General features: G+C 41.9%; 1 protein-coding gene across 2 annotated transcripts in view; it reads left to right on the forward strand.

Moving 5' to 3' along the window:
* SLC25A22 (solute carrier family 25 member 22) overlaps positions 1-17469 on the forward strand; it is a 186192-nt gene that overhangs the window by 45847 nt on the left and 122876 nt on the right. For both annotated transcript variants that reach the window (XM_073604846.1, XM_073604845.1), the window contains 2 exons: positions 8236-8339; positions 12848-12973. In XM_073604846.1, coding sequence (XP_073460947.1) covers positions 8320-8339; positions 12848-12973 — 146 coding nt within the window. In that variant the 5' untranslated portion in view covers positions 8236-8319. The remainder of the gene's footprint in view (positions 1-8235; positions 8340-12847; positions 12974-17469) is intronic.

Raw genomic sequence — 17469 nt, forward strand, 5'->3', positions numbered from 1 at the left:
GCAGACAGTGCTCCCTATGCTCTGCTATTGGACTTTCCCTCTGCTTTGTTCCATTCATTGCAGGGCTATGGACCCTGCATTGGTCTTGATGAGGCCTGGACCCTATACCTTTGGACCATGGGGGGGAGAAGATGCTGCGAAGACTGGTCTAGTGGCGTGGAGTGAATCTTCTTCTCTATGCCCCCTAGACCTAAACGAGAATTTAACCATTGCAATGTGGGAGCAACCACCCTGCAAGGGAGAAGTTTCCAGGAGTTGAGCTTCAGGAGAATGATCAACTGTGCCTAGCTTTGATATTTCTGTATTGGTGACCTCTAATAATCACATAGCAAAGGAGAGTCAGAGAAAATTAGAATACCTTATCTCTGTACTTGTTTCAGGTCAGCCACTCAGAAAGTACTGATACCAAAGTATTAGAAGGACAACCAGCCAACTAGAATTTTCAGAAGAAGAGTCAGCGATTCCAGCTTAGCAGAATTACACTTTGATCGTATTTTATCTCTTTACCCTGCATTATAATCTGATAAATCCTCAATACTTTCTGCTTACGTGTTTAACCAACCATGTGGCTTCTCCTTTTCCACTCTTCCTCTTGTATTGCTTTCTGTAACTCTGCATTTATGTATTTGTGCTGATCTTGCACATAGCGCAGTTATTTCCTAGTGCAGTATGTGTGCACAAATAACACAATCACATGATATTCCTTATCACGCCCCTGCCCGACCCATACCGGCACACAAAACTCTATGTTTGGTTAATATTCACGTGACAGCAAAGTGATAATATTTAATTTGCCGTTCAGAGACCAGAACTTTAAAGCAATCCATGTTAGGCAGATATGTTTTGTTACAAAATTTAGAATTTTATACAGAGAACTGGAAAACTCTCCCATCTTCACACATACGTAATCTCCAGAGAAAAAAAGATGGAATTATTAATAGCAGAATGATTGTCTTGCTTTAATAGTCATTGTAAATCTTCCCTATTTTTTTATATATACGGGTAACTATATGTGAAATATACACTCACTGGCCACTTTATTAGGTACACCTTGCTAGTACCGGGTTGGACCCCCTTTTACCTTCAGAACTGTCTTAATTCTTGGTGGCATAGACTCAACAAGGTGGTGGAAACATTCCTCAGAGATTTTGGTCCATATTGACATGATAGCGTCACACAGTTGCTGCAGATTTGTCGGCTGCACATTCATGATGCAAATCTCCCATTCTACCACATCCCAAATTGAGATCTGGTGACTGTGGAGGCCATTGGAGTACAGTGACCTCATTGTCATGTCCAATAAACCAGCGGTGAGATGATCTGAGCTTTGTGACATGGTGCATTATCTTGCTGGAAGTAGTCATCAGAAGATGGGTACAATGTAGTCACAAAGGGATGGACATGGTCAGCAATAATACTCAGGTAGGTTGTGGCGTTTACACAATGCTCAATTGGTACTAAGGGGCCAAAGTTTGTCAAGAAAATATCCCCCACACCATTACACCACCACCCGCCTGAACCGTTGTTACAAGGCAGGATGGATCCATACTTTCATGTTGTTTACGCCAAATACTGATACTACCATCTGAATGTCACAGGTGAAATTGAGACTTATCAGATCAGGCAACAGGTTTCCACTCTTCTATTGTCCAATTTTGGTGAGCCTGTGTGAATTGTAGCCTCAGTTTCCTGTTCTTTACTGACAGGAGTGGCACCCGGTGTGGTCTTCTGCTGCTGTAGCCCAACTGCTTCAAGGTTCAATGTGTTGTGTGTTCAGAAATAGTATTCTGTGTGCCTTGGTTGTAACGAGTGGTTATTTGAGTTACTGTTGCCTTTTTTTCATCTCAAACCAGTCTGCCCATTCTCTTCTGACCTCTGACATCAACAAGGCATTTTCATCCACACAACTGCCGCTCACTGGATATTTTCTCTTTTTCGGACCATTCTCTGTAAACCCTAGAGATCTTTGTGTGTGAAAATCCCAGTAGATCAGCAGTTTTTGAAATACTCAGACCAGCCTGTCTGGCACCAACAACCATGCCATGTTCAAACTCACTTCAATCCCCTTTCTTCCCCATTATGATACTCGGTTTGAACTTCAGCAAGTCATCTTCACCACGTCTAGATGCCTAAATGCATTGTGTTTCTGCCATGCGATTGACTGATTAGCAATTTGTGTTACCAAGCAATTAAACAAGTGTACATAATAAAGTGGCCGGTGAGTGTATTTATGAAATACATCTCGTGTGGATGGTGACATCTTCTTTACCATATAAATTGCCACCTATTGCATTATATACTGCATTTATATAAAACAGGATAGCATCTTGTCACCTGGGGACCTCATAAAATATTAGATAACATAATAATATCAATGGTTACATGGGATTATTGGGTAAGGTAGTTCAGGAACTAGATACGATGTGGAACCGATTGCTACTAGAGGTCACCTTTCCCTGAATATGGATTGGTTGATATTGGCTATTGCATATTACATCATTATTGATCCTTGCACTGCCCTATTGAATAAGCCTCTTGGGGACTCCATGAATGACATATCAGTGCTTGGGATCCTAACGTTTCTTGGCATAAGAACTGCTGGAATAGTATATGATTATTACATCAGCCTAGACTTCAAAACAGATGACGGTATGTTGGTCTGGTAGTACTGACATTTCCCAGAAGGACTGACCAGTCTTAGAGCATGTAGACTATTTCGTTTTATTCAGTCCTGTTATAGTAAAACATCAATGTTGGCTTTAACCTCTAAATACTATGCACAGATGGCATTGGTGCTATGTCATAAAAACTATTACTCCACCAGTCCTGGTAAGGCTTGGATATATTCAAGAAAAAGGACTGACATGCCTTGTGTTGACACGGCTTCTATTCCCTTTTGGGGCCTTAAATGATGGATTGATTAAAGTAGAACTATAGGCAAACCTTTTTTTTTTTCATTTTGGATAGAGCAAGGGAGGGTTATAACCCTTGTCAGATTTTTTTTCCCGCTATGTCCCATTGCAGAGATATTCCTTCCCTTCCTGTCCCATAGACGAACAGGAAGTGATAGGAAATCTCTGCAAATTCCTTGGGGACCCCCAGGTCACTAGAACTAGTGTCCCCATTGGAAGGTTTTTCTTCTATTACTTTTCTGTGTGATTTTCTTTTACTTTCAATGAATGGTAAACAGGACAAATAGAGAGAGAGAATATCCTTAATGGGGGCACATACAGCAAAGAAAAAACACTGCCAAGCATTCTAATCCCTCTCCACTCTATCCAAGACTAAAAAAAAAGGTTCTGCCCTTAGTTATACTTTAAAGCAGTGGTCTCCAAACTGCGGCCCGAGGGCCGGATGCGCCCCTTTGCTTGATTTTATCTGGCCCTTGGGGCATTATTGCCCCCACTGTTGGCATAGTTCCTTACACTGACACTAACAATGGAGCACTATTCCTCCCACTGACACCAATCATGGGGCACTATTCCTCCCAGACACCAATCATGGGGTACTATTCCTCCCACTGACACTGATGATGGGGCACTTATTTCCCCCCCGCTGACATCAACGATGAGGCACTATTCCTCCCACTGCCACTGACACCAGGACATTTTTTACTCCCTCTGCCCACAGTCCTGCCCCCTAAAGTTTGAAGGATGGCGAACTGGCCCCTTGTTTAGAAAGTTTGGAGACCCCTGCTTTAAAGGAATTATTATGAGGGCACATACCTACAGTATGTGAGCAAACGCTGATAGCTGTAGCCCTTTTTAGTCACCTGTTATACCATGGTCAGTGATTCTTCTATGCAGCTTTGCTGCCATTGATGCAACTACTCTGGAACTAGTTTTTGGCATTAAAGTCAAAGAGGGCAATTCAAGGCAGGTATTTACCTTGATGACCTGATGTATTAAAAGGGGAATTTGGTAGAAGATCCGACCTTAACAATATGTCATAGACAACTGTAGCAAGGTCCCAGGCCTCCTTTGATCTAATGAGAACCTCCAGGGCCAGGTATAGCTGACATCCTTCTGTATGTAGAGGGTTGTGAGGCATGGTGGGTGCAGAGTATTGGGTGCCAGACACTTTTTGAATGCAAAAGAAAGTTTTTTTCTCTTAAACTTTTTTGGGGAGAGAGGGTTAGGGCCAGGACACCCTTCCGAGACTTCAATAGGAGCACAGACATGTAGGGAAAGGCATCCGGCAAGACGCCACATCTGCATGTGCAGGAATGCTGTCTCCTATGGCAACAGTCTTTAACAGATCCTAACACAATTGTAACAGTTCTTTCACTTTCACTACAATCACTCCTTGTAGTTCTTCAGCCCACTGAGCTCCTGGTCTCTCACTAGACCAACTGATTCACTGCCACTGAATCCCTTGAGCTCTTCCAATCTTCACGGTAGTATCTTCCTCAAGTGTCACCCCTGCTTCTCTGTTGGGTCCCTAGCTTGGCACTCTAGATACCTCTCAAGCTTCACCCCACTGGCCTGCTTGGTCCCTGGCTTGACACACAAGGTTGCTCTGCAAGCGTCACCTCCGCTGGCTGGGTCCCTGGCTTGATTCCCACTGAAGTTTCCCGATTCTTCACCATCCCCGGTTGGTGAGAATGCTGCTCCGGTATTTGCTTCAGTTACTCACTGAGGTCCCTGGTAATTAGGCGGATAGTCCTTTACTGGCGACGGCTTCCCCTCTACCTCCAACCACGACAGGTTCTCCGGCCGGCAGAACCATCATTTTTGGTTGGATTGCAAGCCGCAGTCCCAACCCTGCATGGCTCTCTTGCTTCTGGATAGGCTCTCACACAGCCTAGCAGCCAGATGTGCCCAGAATAGGCCCCATCTCCGGCCTAGCAGCCCGGGCAGTACAACGCACATTCACCCAAACAGCCATCCAGGTGGCACAGAACACAGATCACCTGACTCCATTCAAATATTTAGGCTCTCCCAGTAGGCCACGGGATCCAAGAAAACCCCTGTCTATTGGCTGAGATACCCCTTATAGCCATAATCTGACCTTGGGTTGCCCTTCTCATATCTAATATCACCAAGTACCCGGCCACCTAGTGGTAGAAGAGAAAAGTGCAACAAGGCCAAATTTAGGGAGAAATTAATAGATCTCCAACAATCAAATAGGATCATTATTCCTGGCAAGTACATTTGTGAGGAGCAACCCTGCCAAAACTCCAGGGTGCTACACAACATTAACATGGCAGAGATCTGTGAGTCTTGTATTACTCCGGCTGAGATAGATAATAAATAATGATACATGCTAAATAAGACTTTCAATGTGATAAATCTAAACTAGGGTTCTTCAAGTGGGAAATTATATAAAAAAACACTCTTAAGGGTCCATTTACACCAAATGCATTATGGGAAATGTGCGTTTCTTGCACTGCACAGGGACATGCTGCCTTTGTTAATGGCAACCCTAAAGCATCTAGGAAACGTGTGAGCACTGCCACAGTATCATGCGGTTTGGTGCGGCGTGATTTTGAATGTCACACATGCTGTACTTCTGCATGTCCCTGCGCATTTGGCAACCCATTGAAATGAATGGGCTGTCAAAAACACACAATGCGAATGCGCACGTTCCAGTATGAACCAGCGCTAAAAGTAGCAAATCTAAGCTTTGGCTATTAACACAGATGAAGCACATATATTATTATTATACAGAATCTATATAGTGCCAACAGTTAGCGCAGCGATTTACAATGTGAGGGCAAAAAGTACAGTTACAATACAATTCAATGCAGGATAAATCAGAGGGCTCTGCTCGTTAGAGCTTACAATCTAGGAGGGAATAGGTGTACTGTTTTCTCTGTCAAAGGTTTTGTATTTCAGTTCAACCAGTTTGTGATCTGTATAGCATAGACAGGTTCTGCACCCTCCTAAGCTGACCAGACACGGCTCCCCTTTTGGCGAGTTTTTGCTCAATTGGCTGAAATTTGATTTGTGCACCACCCAGCTTGGCTAATATTGATTTAAAAAAATCAACTGAGCCTGGTGGCCAAACATTGAGTGCATCCTATCAGAAGTCACTATTCAGGCATTTAGACAGCCGCAGGTGCTGCAGCTGCCCGATTTACAATAGCAAGCAGTGCACACTCCTCCATTCACAATTTTTAGCATGGGTGAGGAATCTACTGTTGTTCTCTATGTGCTTGGCTAGCCTAAGGCCACTTTCACACTGCAGTTTGGCCGCAGCACAAGTGCAATACAGTTTATCTGTGGTATTCGTGTGGGATACCTGCGGTTTCTCATAGACTTCTATTATGTCCTGCGTTTTTGGCACGTTTAGTGAAAGCGCACCAAAAGTCCTGCATGCTGCATCTTTGGTGCGCTTTCAGGAAACATACTAAAAATGTGGGGTGTAATAGAAGTCAACGGTTCATGTATTTCTCTAATGACAGGTTTACTTTAGTTTATTCATTTTTTTCAATTCATCGATAAACTTTTTAAGTGGTTGGTTTTCTGTGTGTCTAAATTTCAGATTGCCAATTGTCTAATGCCCCGTACACACGGTTGGACTTTGTTCGGACATTCCGACAACAAAATCCTAGGATTTTTTCCGACGGATGTTGGCTCAAACTTGTCTTGCATACACACGGTCACACAAAGTTGTCGGAAAATCCGATCGTTCTAAACGCGGTGACGTAAAACACGTATGTCAGGACTATAAACGGGGCAGTGGCCAATAGCTTTCATCTCTTTATTTATTCTGAGCATGCATGGCACTTTGTCCGTCGGATTTGTGTACACAGATCTGAATTTCCGACAACGGATTTTGTTGTCGGAAAATTTTATCTCCTGCTCTCTTTCACTCTTTGTGTCGGAAAATCCGATGGAAAATGTCCGATGGAGCCCACACACGGTCGGAATTTCCGACAACACGCTCCGATCGGACATTTTCCATCGGAAAATCCGACCGTGTGTACGGGGCATTATGCGCTGCATTGCGGAGCATGAATGAGAACATGTTAATGCACAGTGGTGTAGTGGATAGCGCTTTCGCCTAGCAGTAAAAAGGGTTACTGGTTCGAATCCCAACCATGACACTACCTGCCTGGAGTTTGCATGTTTCCCTGTAGCTGCGTGGGTCTCCTCCGGGTACTCCAGTTTCCTCCCACACTCCAAAGACTTGCTGGTAGGTTAGTTGGATCCTGTCTAAATTGTCCCTAGTATGTGTATGTATGAATGTGAGTTAGGGACCTTAGAGTGTAAGCTCCTTGAGGGTAGGGACCGATGAGAATGTACAATGTATATGTAAAGCGCTGCGTAAATTGACGGAGCTATATAAGTATCTGAAATAAATAATAAAATCTTAGTTTGGCACACTATAGTGCAACAAAATTGAAACTGGACTATTTTTACAGATTCAGAGCACCATGACCCGTAGTAATATGTTGCCATGGGGGTTATTTACAAAAGGAAAATCCACTTTGCACTGAAAGTGCACTTGGAAGTGCAGTTGCTGTAGATCCGAGGGGGACATGCAAGGAAAATAAAAAACAGCATTTTAGCTTGCACATGATTGGATGATAAAATCAACAGAGCTTCCCCTCATTTCAGATCTACCCCTTAGATTTAGAGCGACTGCACTTCCAAGTGCACTTGTAGTGTAAAGTGGATTTGCCTTTCGTAAATAACCCCCAATGTGCTGTGGCAGGCTGTAATGGAGGTGCAAGGAAGGTGCACTGGAAATTCTGTATTGAGGTGTCATTCAAGTTGAATAGCAGAGCAATGCATCCTACTGCAGATTGTGCACTGGCTTGCATGTGAATGGGCACTAACTGACAGATAAAAGAATGGTCCTCATCCTATCAGAAGTCACTATGGGTATATTAGATGATTTTTTTTCATCTGCCAAATTTTTTTTAGTTAGTCTGTAAATATTTAAATAAATACATGCTAGATAATATTATAAATAACCCTTGCATTCTTTTGAAAACTTGTCTTGTTATATTGGGTATTGCTCAGGATCTTTTGTCTAGCAGCAATGAACTGCACATGGGTAATCCTGTATTTTATCCTTCATATTATTATACATGATATGGTGGAGGATCCCATTCAGAGGGGAATGTGTTAAATACAGTGGAAAGTTCTATAGATGGTGAGAAAGGAGGGGTGTGCAGGGAAGAGCTCTGGAGCAAAGTCTTCAGGTAACACATGCTGGTGATTGTGGGATTAGGCGGTTTGCTTGTTATCAATGAATAGCTTGTCTTTGCTTTGTCTTTCATAGAAACTTGGCAGACTCCAGAGACCCGAGCAATCACCACTACACCAGGCAAGACCTTGATTTTTATCTGGATTAGGTTGCAATTAAATGGCTGATAAACAAATTAGGTGAGTGACATACTGGCAATATTTTGATGTGCATTCTGTTATGTATATTATGTGGTAGAATGACAGGCTTGGGTCATTGTGTGGTTTGTTCTCCATGATCATGTCAGATGAACATTTATTTTCGTAGCTGGGAAAGCGCCAGGAGATACCATTCCGAATGTATTAGATTGCAATATAATAGGCTATAAATATCATGTGTTTCAGCCAGGACCTGCTCAGTCAGTTCTGTATCTGTGTACAGGACAGCTTTCCTTCTTATCCTAGATCCTAGGTAAATGGTCTTTATTTTTCTTAACAAGATGAGTTCAAAGTTCATAGTGCAGTTCTATGACCCATGCAATAAAGCTACAACCTACAAACTTCTCTCTATTTAAGCGCTATAGTGAACACAATGGGGGTTATTTACGAAAAGGCAAATCCACTTTGCAGTACAAGTGAAAACTACAAGTGCAAAGTGTACTTGGAAAGTGCAGACGCTCTAAATCTAAGGGGTAGATCTGAAATGAGGTGAAGCTCTACTGATTTTATCATCCAATCATGTGCAAGCTAAAATGCTGTTTTTTATTTTCCTTGCATGTCCCCCTCGGATCTACAGCGACTGCACTTCCAAGTGCACTTTCAGTGCAATTTCAAGTGCACTTTAGTGCAAAGTGGATTTGCCTTTAGTAAATAACCCCCAGTATGGAACAGATCCATCGACGGTGGAGGAAAGGAGAAAACATCCACTGCTTACAACAACCAATCAGATTTAAGATTTCATAAATTTTCTATTCTGGAAAAGGAGAGTTAAAATCTATGGCAAACATACACTTGCTTCAAAGTTTAAATCCATCTTATACTATTGGGTGCAACTTAAATATTTTGGTCAAAACACCAACTAACAATAGTTATTTTCTAATTGGTTGCATTAGTCCTCCACTTTCAATTAGATTTTCAATTAGATTTTCCTTTGCTATCAAGTCCATGTACTGTAGAAGAATGATGGTGCATGCTTTATCCCTATAATGTATATCATTGTATAAATGTACAATGCGATGCTCAAACTAGTAGAGTTCATACTGGCCCATAGTCCTTGAGAGGTGAAGAAAGTGGGGTTGGTTTATTAAAGGCAAATAGACTGTTCACGTTACAAGGGAAGTTGCACTTTGCAAGGGAATTATCCCCAGAGCTTGGTGAATGAGGTGAAGCTTAGTTGCGTTCTACCATCCAATCATGTGCAAGCAAAAATGCAGTTGTTTTATTTTCCTTGAACATGATTGGGTATTCTCTACAAAGTTAAATTTTACCACTTTTGCTAAGCTCTGGGAAAATTCCCTTGCAAACTGAGCAGTCTTTTTGCTATAGCACCCTCTACCTAAAGGTAGGTGCTAGAGTAGTATTTTTCTAGCTCAGGGCCCAAGTACAGGTAAATTTATCCAGGCCTGTGCTATAGGCTGGGCCTGGGTGTTGTGATTTGGGACTGGGAGTGTTCAGTGTAGTGGGGGGTGTGGCCACCTGCACTCTGACTCAGAGATGCCTCCCCTGCTTTCAGATGGATGGTTCTGGAAGAGGGGTTGGACTTGAGATCTGAGTGGCAGGCAGCTCATGTGAGGAGCCCTGACCAATAACCTTGCAGTATTGGCAGGGGGCAGGCCTCTCATATAAGCTAGGGTCACATGCTTCCAGGGAGGAGTTCTGGAAAGTAGGAACAGACAATGGAGTACTGAGTTGCTGTTCCTGGCATGCCCACGTGGGGATGCGCTGTGGCGGAGGAGGGATGGAGGAACCGCCAGGAGGGAGCTTAAGATAAAGATCTTCATCCTTAACCACTTAAGGACCAGCCTCGTTTTGGATTTTAGGTGTTTACATGTTTAAAACAGGTTTTTCTGCTAGAAAATTACTTAGAACCCCCAAACATTATATATGGTTTTTCTTCTAACACCCTAGAGAATACAATGGCGGTCATTGCAATACTTTTTTTTGCACCGTATTTGCGCAGCGGTCTTATAAGCGCACTTTTTTTGGAAAAAATTCACTTTTTTGAATAAAAAAATAAAACAACAGTAAAGTTATCCCAATTTTTTTTATATTGTGAAATATAATGTTACGCCAAGTAAATTGATACCCAACATTTCATGCTTGAAAATTGCGCCTGCTCGTGGAATGGCGTCGAACTTTTACCCTCAAAAATCTCCATAGGCGACGTTTAAAAAATTCTACAGGTTGCATATTTTGCGCTACAGAGGAGGTCTAGGGCTAGAATTATTGCTCTCGCTCTACCGGTCGCGGCGACACCTCACATGTGTGGTTTGACCACCGTTTTCATATGCGGGCGCTACTCGAGTATGCGTTCGCTTCTGCGCGCGAGCTCGTCGGGACAGGGGGGTTTTAAAAAATTTTTTTTTAATTTTTATTATTTATTTTACAATATTTTATTTATTTTTACACTGTTTTAAAAAAAAAAAAAATTGTGTCACTTTTATTCCTATTACAAGGAATGTAAACATCCCTTGTAATAGAAAAAAGCATGGCAGGACCTCTTAAATATGAGATCTGGGGTCAAAAAGACCTCAAATATCATATTTACACTAAAATGCAATAAAAAAAAAAAAAAAAAAAAAAAAGCCATTTAGAAAAATGACATTTGAAAAAATATGCCTTTAAGAGGCGTGGACGGAAGTGACGTTTTGACGTCGCTTCCGCCCAGCAGTGTCATGGAGACGAGTGAGCGCCATCTTGGCCTCACTCGTCTCCAGGCACACCACACAGAAGGACGCGATCGCCTCCGCTGCTACCGACGGCTCCGGTAAGCGGCGGAGGGCACCGGATCGCGGCGGGAGGGGGGGGCCCCTCTCCCGCCACCGATAAAAGTGATCTTGCGGCGAATCCGCCGCAGGGACCACTTTTATCTGAAAGCCGTCCGCCGCACGAAAACGGGGATACAAGACTTAGGACGTACATAGTCGTGCGGCGGTCGGGAAGTGGTTAAAGAAGTATGAAGCTGCTGTGACCAGGGAACACAGGACTTGCATGCTGGAGGAGATCTGGAAGGAAGAAGTAGCAGTCAAGCGGAGGAGAGTAGAGCAGTGTTCTGTGACCAGGGACACAGAACTGTTATCCTCCTAGAGAAAGGTCAGTGTAGAATGCTGTGGCCAGGGAACACAGCGTTGATACCCTTGGACTGGCTGAGAGCAGTGGTCCGTTACTGCCATGTGTCAGGTCCTCGGGGGGAGGTACCGTATTACCTCTGGCCTGGTTAGCACGTTGGTAGTGCCTTCCAAAGACCGTGTGGATGTCTGATTCTCTAGGCATCGGGAAGAGGCTGTGTGCGCTTCTGGCTCTTTGAGTCGCATGGACAATCTCATCATGGTCTACAAATAAGGAATTATTCAGAGTGATTCTTCTTTGTTTAAATGGAAGTGAAGAAATAGGATATCAGTGTGTTTTTGCAATAAGGATTTGCACAAAGAAAGTTGAAGTAATAGTCTGCGGAGAAGAGTTATTCAGACTAGAAGAGACTGGGGTGCAAGCAGTGTATCAAGTTTCTTGCAAGGCCACGGCCACTGAATAACTAATTGCAACTTGCAATGTGCTAAATATTATAGGCATCTCATATGATCCTTTTCCCATCCAAGTTGTGTCCTGAAATAAATATGACAGTCATAAAACTGACTGTTCTTTGCTTTAAATTGGTCGTGGGAAGTATGCCAGCAGGGTGATAAGCGGATTGCTAAGTAACCAAATCAGCAGCCGTTACGGGGGTACCGCTACATTGCCTTTTAGTAAATCAACCCCAATGTGATTTTTATGGTGGGTTAAAGTGGTTCTAAAGCCTCAAGGTTTGTTTACCCTAATTCCAGACAAAAAATGTTTTAATCTGAGGCTGTCAGTATTATTTTTCAATATACTGTAAATCCATCCTAATCCTTGTAATCTGTCCTAGTCCATCCTTGTAATTGCAAGGATCCTCCTTGAGTTCAGCTCCCTGTCACCCCTAGCATTATATTTAATGATTCTCACTTATCTGATAGACAACTAAAGAAAAAAAAATTGCTGCTAACCGTATTCATTAGTCACTCATCCACCCCCCAGCCAACTAAATGAACAAGGACGAAACCTCCAAACATTCATGAGGTCATCCCTGTGCTCTCGGCTCCTGTATGTGTAGACTCCATCTCCATGTCCGAGTACAGAACAGGGGATTATAGGAAGCCAATATAAATATATATCCAAATATACAGTACTGTATATGCTAATTGTATTTACATATACAGTTAATTATTTTGAATGGATTTTATTTATTTGGATGAAAGCGTGTTTTTTATTACTTGTCTAGAGTCGTACTTTACTTCTTAGCTCATACTTGTAATTGATGGAGTCTCTCTGTCTTACTCTATCCCAATGACTAAAGATATAAAGGGCTCTCTCTCTGCCACTCTTCCCTTCTTAATGAACAGGACATTAGTTAGACAGACATTAGCTGTTAGATTTCATTTCTCTCCGTCACTCTGTCATTATTCTATCTGCAGTTTGCCTGCCAAGCTGATAAATGGAGGAATAGCTGGACTGATTGGTGTAACTTGTGTCTTTCCCATTGACTTGGCTAAGACTCGTCTACAGAACCAACAAAATGGCCAACGAATGTACACCAGCATGTAAGTAGAAAAGTTGCTAAAGTTGTTTCCGCTGTCTCGCACCATTCTTTTTTTGGATAATAATATTACAAAAAATTCTGCTAGTCGTTCTTGCTCTTAATAGTACATCCTAAAAATCAACGCTCACCAGCTTAGGTTCCCTTTAAACAATATGTTTTGGTTATAAATAGAGTCATAAAATGAAAGTCTAGTTTATGTTTGCGGTTGAGGGTTGTTAAAAACAAACAGGGGAGCTGTGTTTATACCACTTTCCCCCTAAGTGCCACCACTAAGGTGCAAAGACAGCCATACAGGAGTATACGCATGCCATGGCCAGGGCGCAGCACAACAAAAATCACCCCCTTCTTATTAAAGTGGCTGCAGCACGGTGGTGCAGGTTTTTGAGAGTTAAAAGTGGTGGTGAGGAGGAGATACAACGCCTCCTTTCCCCGCCTGCCGAACACCTTCTGAAAAGCAATCCACCACAGATTGCTTTTTTTAGGGGGCAATGGTTGTGTAAATTAGTGTAATTTGGGGTCAGATTTGTCCGCCGTAATGTTGCAGTCCCGCTAAAAATCGAAGATCGCTGCCATTACCAGTAAAAACAATGAAAAAAAATAAGTCCCTAAATTGATCCCGTAGTTGGTAGATGCGATAACTTTTGCGCAAACCAATCAATATACACCTATTCGATTTTTTTCCAAAAAAATATGTAGAAGAATATATATCGGCCTAAACTGATGAGTAAATTTGTTTTTTTTATTTTTTGGATAAGTATTATAGCAGAAAGTAAAAAAAAAGTTTGTTTTTTTTTTCAAAATTGTTGCTCTTTTTTTGTTTATAGCGCAAAAAATAAAAACCGCAGAGATGATCAATTACCACCAAAATAAAGCTCTATTTGTGGGGGGAAAAAAAGGAAATTTTGTTAAGGTACAAGGTAGCATGACCGTGCAATTGTCAGTTAAAGCGATGCAGTGCTGGTCAATAAGGGGGTAAAACCTTCCGGGGCTGAAGTGGTTAATAGGAGTGAGGTAGAAATAGTTGAAATACAAAATGTTAATGAATATATGATTTTACATTTTAACCATAAATATGCTTTGAATAGCAGGATTGTACTTGCAAAAAAAAACACCCATGTGTTCCTGTGTTCCCAGTACAATTGTCCAATAATGTACCTTTCCCTTTGCTGATACCTCGTATTGCAGCTGCTGATGAGGGACTTTCCATGCTGTAGTTTCATAAAGTCATAATTAGACAAAATGTGTTTGGCTAAACCATGACCTTTCCCTGTGACAGAATTAAATGTAGATAAGTCCTGAAAGTTATCTAATACGACTACTTTGATTTTGTTAGTAATCACTACTACTGTCCTGCATATGTATTATGCATTATGTCCCCAACTTAGAAAAAGCCATGCATGTAAATGGATGTGTTTTCACTTCTAAAATCCAGCTGATCTTGATATATATTAGGAAAGATGAAATGGGAGGAAAGGCTGGGAAACCTCAGTGTTTTTCTACCTCTCCCAGACTTTGACCTCCATTACGTCCTTGAGGATTGGAAGAAGTCATATGATGCTGAAACCACACAAAACATCTGATGCTGAGTTTGCACAGAAACATGATAACAGATACGGCTCTTAGGCCGGATCATTGAACTGATTACATTTCCTAGCAACAAAAATTATGTCAAAAGTAAATTCTGTGAATATATGCTGGATTTATTAGATTGTAAGCTCTTCTGAGCCTCTTGTATTTTTTATTGTATTGTGACTGTATTGTCTCCCTTTTATATAGCATAAACTGTTGGCGCTATATAAATTCTGTATGAATAGAATGTATAGTTTTTACAGTCAGTGGCGGACCGTCCATTAGGGTTGCCTCCACCCCCTATATGCAATGGAGAGATTCATGCATAGCAAGAATCTATCCATAGCTGCCGCGGCCACCCCCTGTCGGGGCACCGGGTGCATGAATTACGTGGCTGGGCTTTTTTTTGAAGCTCCTGATTAGAGCCAAAGGGTCTAATAGGCTTCAAAATAGAGTGGGCTCGGGTCGCAGAGAATTCGAACGGAGCCCACCCAGATGTGTTACAACAGCGAATAGATATTCGCTGTTGAAACACTGATCCTCAGTCCGGCCAATCAGAAGCGGGTGTGAGACCGGTTTCCGATCAGCTGCCGAGAAGGAGGGAGGAAATGGAAGCCGCCGTCCCCGCGATGACCCGTGGAGAGCAGGAGAATGGGAAGCTGTCGCCCCATACTGTCTGAAGCCCCCCCCCCCCCCCCCAAAAAAAAAAACAATTTTCAGCTGGCCGCCGCTGTTTACAGTGTTTTTATGAATCTACATGTAAAAAGAGGTCGGCTTGATGTAAGTAGTCTTTTCAGTATGTATGTAGATGTAAACCCTAACTGGATGATCACTGGATGATTACTTTCTTGGCAAGATCACTTAGTAATATTTTAATAATAGCTGCAGATTTCAAAAGATTGGAACTTACTTTTGAAATTACAATAACATGGCATTACACATCTTAGCAGTGAAATGTGGAATGCCAAAGACTCGAATCTAAACTGCAGGGCTGGAATGGATCAGAGGTAGAGGCACAGGTCACCGGAGAGGTGAGTATAAGTGCTTTTCTTTTGCAGGGACCCTTCTTGTCAAATGGTTTTATTTGGTTTCTTAAGGACATTACAGATATTTTCAGAAAACATAATAATTGACAAACAGAAATGAAGCTCGTCACTATTAGGTTAATAGACTTTCTAAACATATAATATGTAACCAAAAATGTAATATGAACGTTGGTAAAAGTTGTATAAGAATCTAGGCTAATACTAAAATAGTTATTCAAGTCAGCTGAAATTAGGATAAATAAGCTGAGGAAGAAAGTCTTAGTTTGAGGGATCTGGAGCTTCAATATATTAATAAGAAGAGATGGGAGGATAGAAATCCATAAAAGAAGAGAAGAAAGGAGCAGAATAGAGAAGAGAAGGAAGGGGAGGGGAGGGGAGTCCATTAGGTCGATCCAAACGCTGTCACGAAGCATAACAAGTCCATTCATACATCATCTACCATGGCAGGAGAACCTTATCATCGAAATTTGATGGTAAATGGAATTGTACCCATGGGTGCCATAATTTTTCGAACTTGGGGATCATTTCCCTATCTATAGCCGACATTTTAGCATGAATCATTGAGTTATGCATCCTATTCTTTGTCTCAGCTACCACCAAAGAAGGAGATTTCCATGCTTTTGCAATCGTTTGCTTCGCAGCCGTAAGGAGCTGAACGAAAAGTTTGAATTGAGTGTGTGTGTCAAGCATTCTGGCTTCAAATTGAGTAAAGCAAGAGTTAGGTCAGGAGGTATTTTATCTCAAACATTTTGGAGGCTAAATCAGAGATTTGCTCCCAGAAGATCCGAATTTTTGGACAAGTCCACCAAATATGTAAATGATCACTCAACTCCGAACAGCCACGAAAACATAGAGCAGAACAGGTAGGAACAGCCACTCTGGATGGAACAAGGTACCATCGGGTCAGTACTTTATAATTGGCCTCCAATGCTACAATGTTGGGGGAGGATGATTTAGTTACCTGCCAGATCTTAGACCAGTCTGCCGTGGTAAGAGAGTATCCAATATCCTCCTCCCATTTTGGGCATAAGATGGTTTATCTGTGTTTGGGTGTATCAGAAGTTGGAAATGTTAGTATTAGGTGTAAAGAAATTTTTAAATTGGAGGTACCGAAACAATTCTGATAGCGGTATATTGTAGATCTCGCAGAGAGTTGGGAATGGAATAAAAGAGGAGGAAGTGACAAAATTGTGTAATTTTATGACATCTAAAGATCTTCAGGTTTTAAATGATGAGGGAGAGACCCAGGCTGGATAAAAAGCAGGGTTTTTAAGGAAAGAGAGGAGAGGATTGTGTGGAGATTGTAAACAATGTTTAAATTTAAGCCTATCCCATAAGGTAATAAAGTGTTTGGTGATGGGGTTGGATATAACACGACGGTCTTTGGGTTGAAGCCAGAGTAGATTTGAAATCAATAAAGGATCACAATCAGCTGCTTCATTTGATACCCAAATTGGGATTTCATTTGTTGCATGATATTTAGAAAGACTAGCGATATGCGCCGCTTTATAGTAAGTTGCAAAATTGGGGAAGCCTAGACCTCCATTGGTTTTAGGGAGATATAATGTTGGTAAGGGAACGCGTGGTTTGGAGGGGCCCCAAACAAATGTTGTGGCCCTTTTCTGTAATATTCTTAGGTAATAAGCCGGTATTGAGATAGGTAGGACTCTAAACAAATACAATAATTTGGGTAAAATCGTCATTTTTATCACATTGATTCTTCCCAGCCATGATAATGGAAGGTGTGACCATTGCTTCAACAGGTTTGTCACCTTGCTCAACATTGGTGTATAATTAGCTGAAAAGAGATCTGAAGTAGAGGTTGTAAGGTATATACCTAAATATGGAATAGATTTATAAGCCCAAGTGAAAGGAAGTGCAA

This window comes from Aquarana catesbeiana, linkage group LG11 (genome assembly GCF_042186555.1).
Source record: "Aquarana catesbeiana isolate 2022-GZ linkage group LG11, ASM4218655v1, whole genome shotgun sequence".
In the NCBI taxonomy this organism is placed as follows: Eukaryota; Metazoa; Chordata; class Amphibia; order Anura; family Ranidae; genus Aquarana; species Aquarana catesbeiana.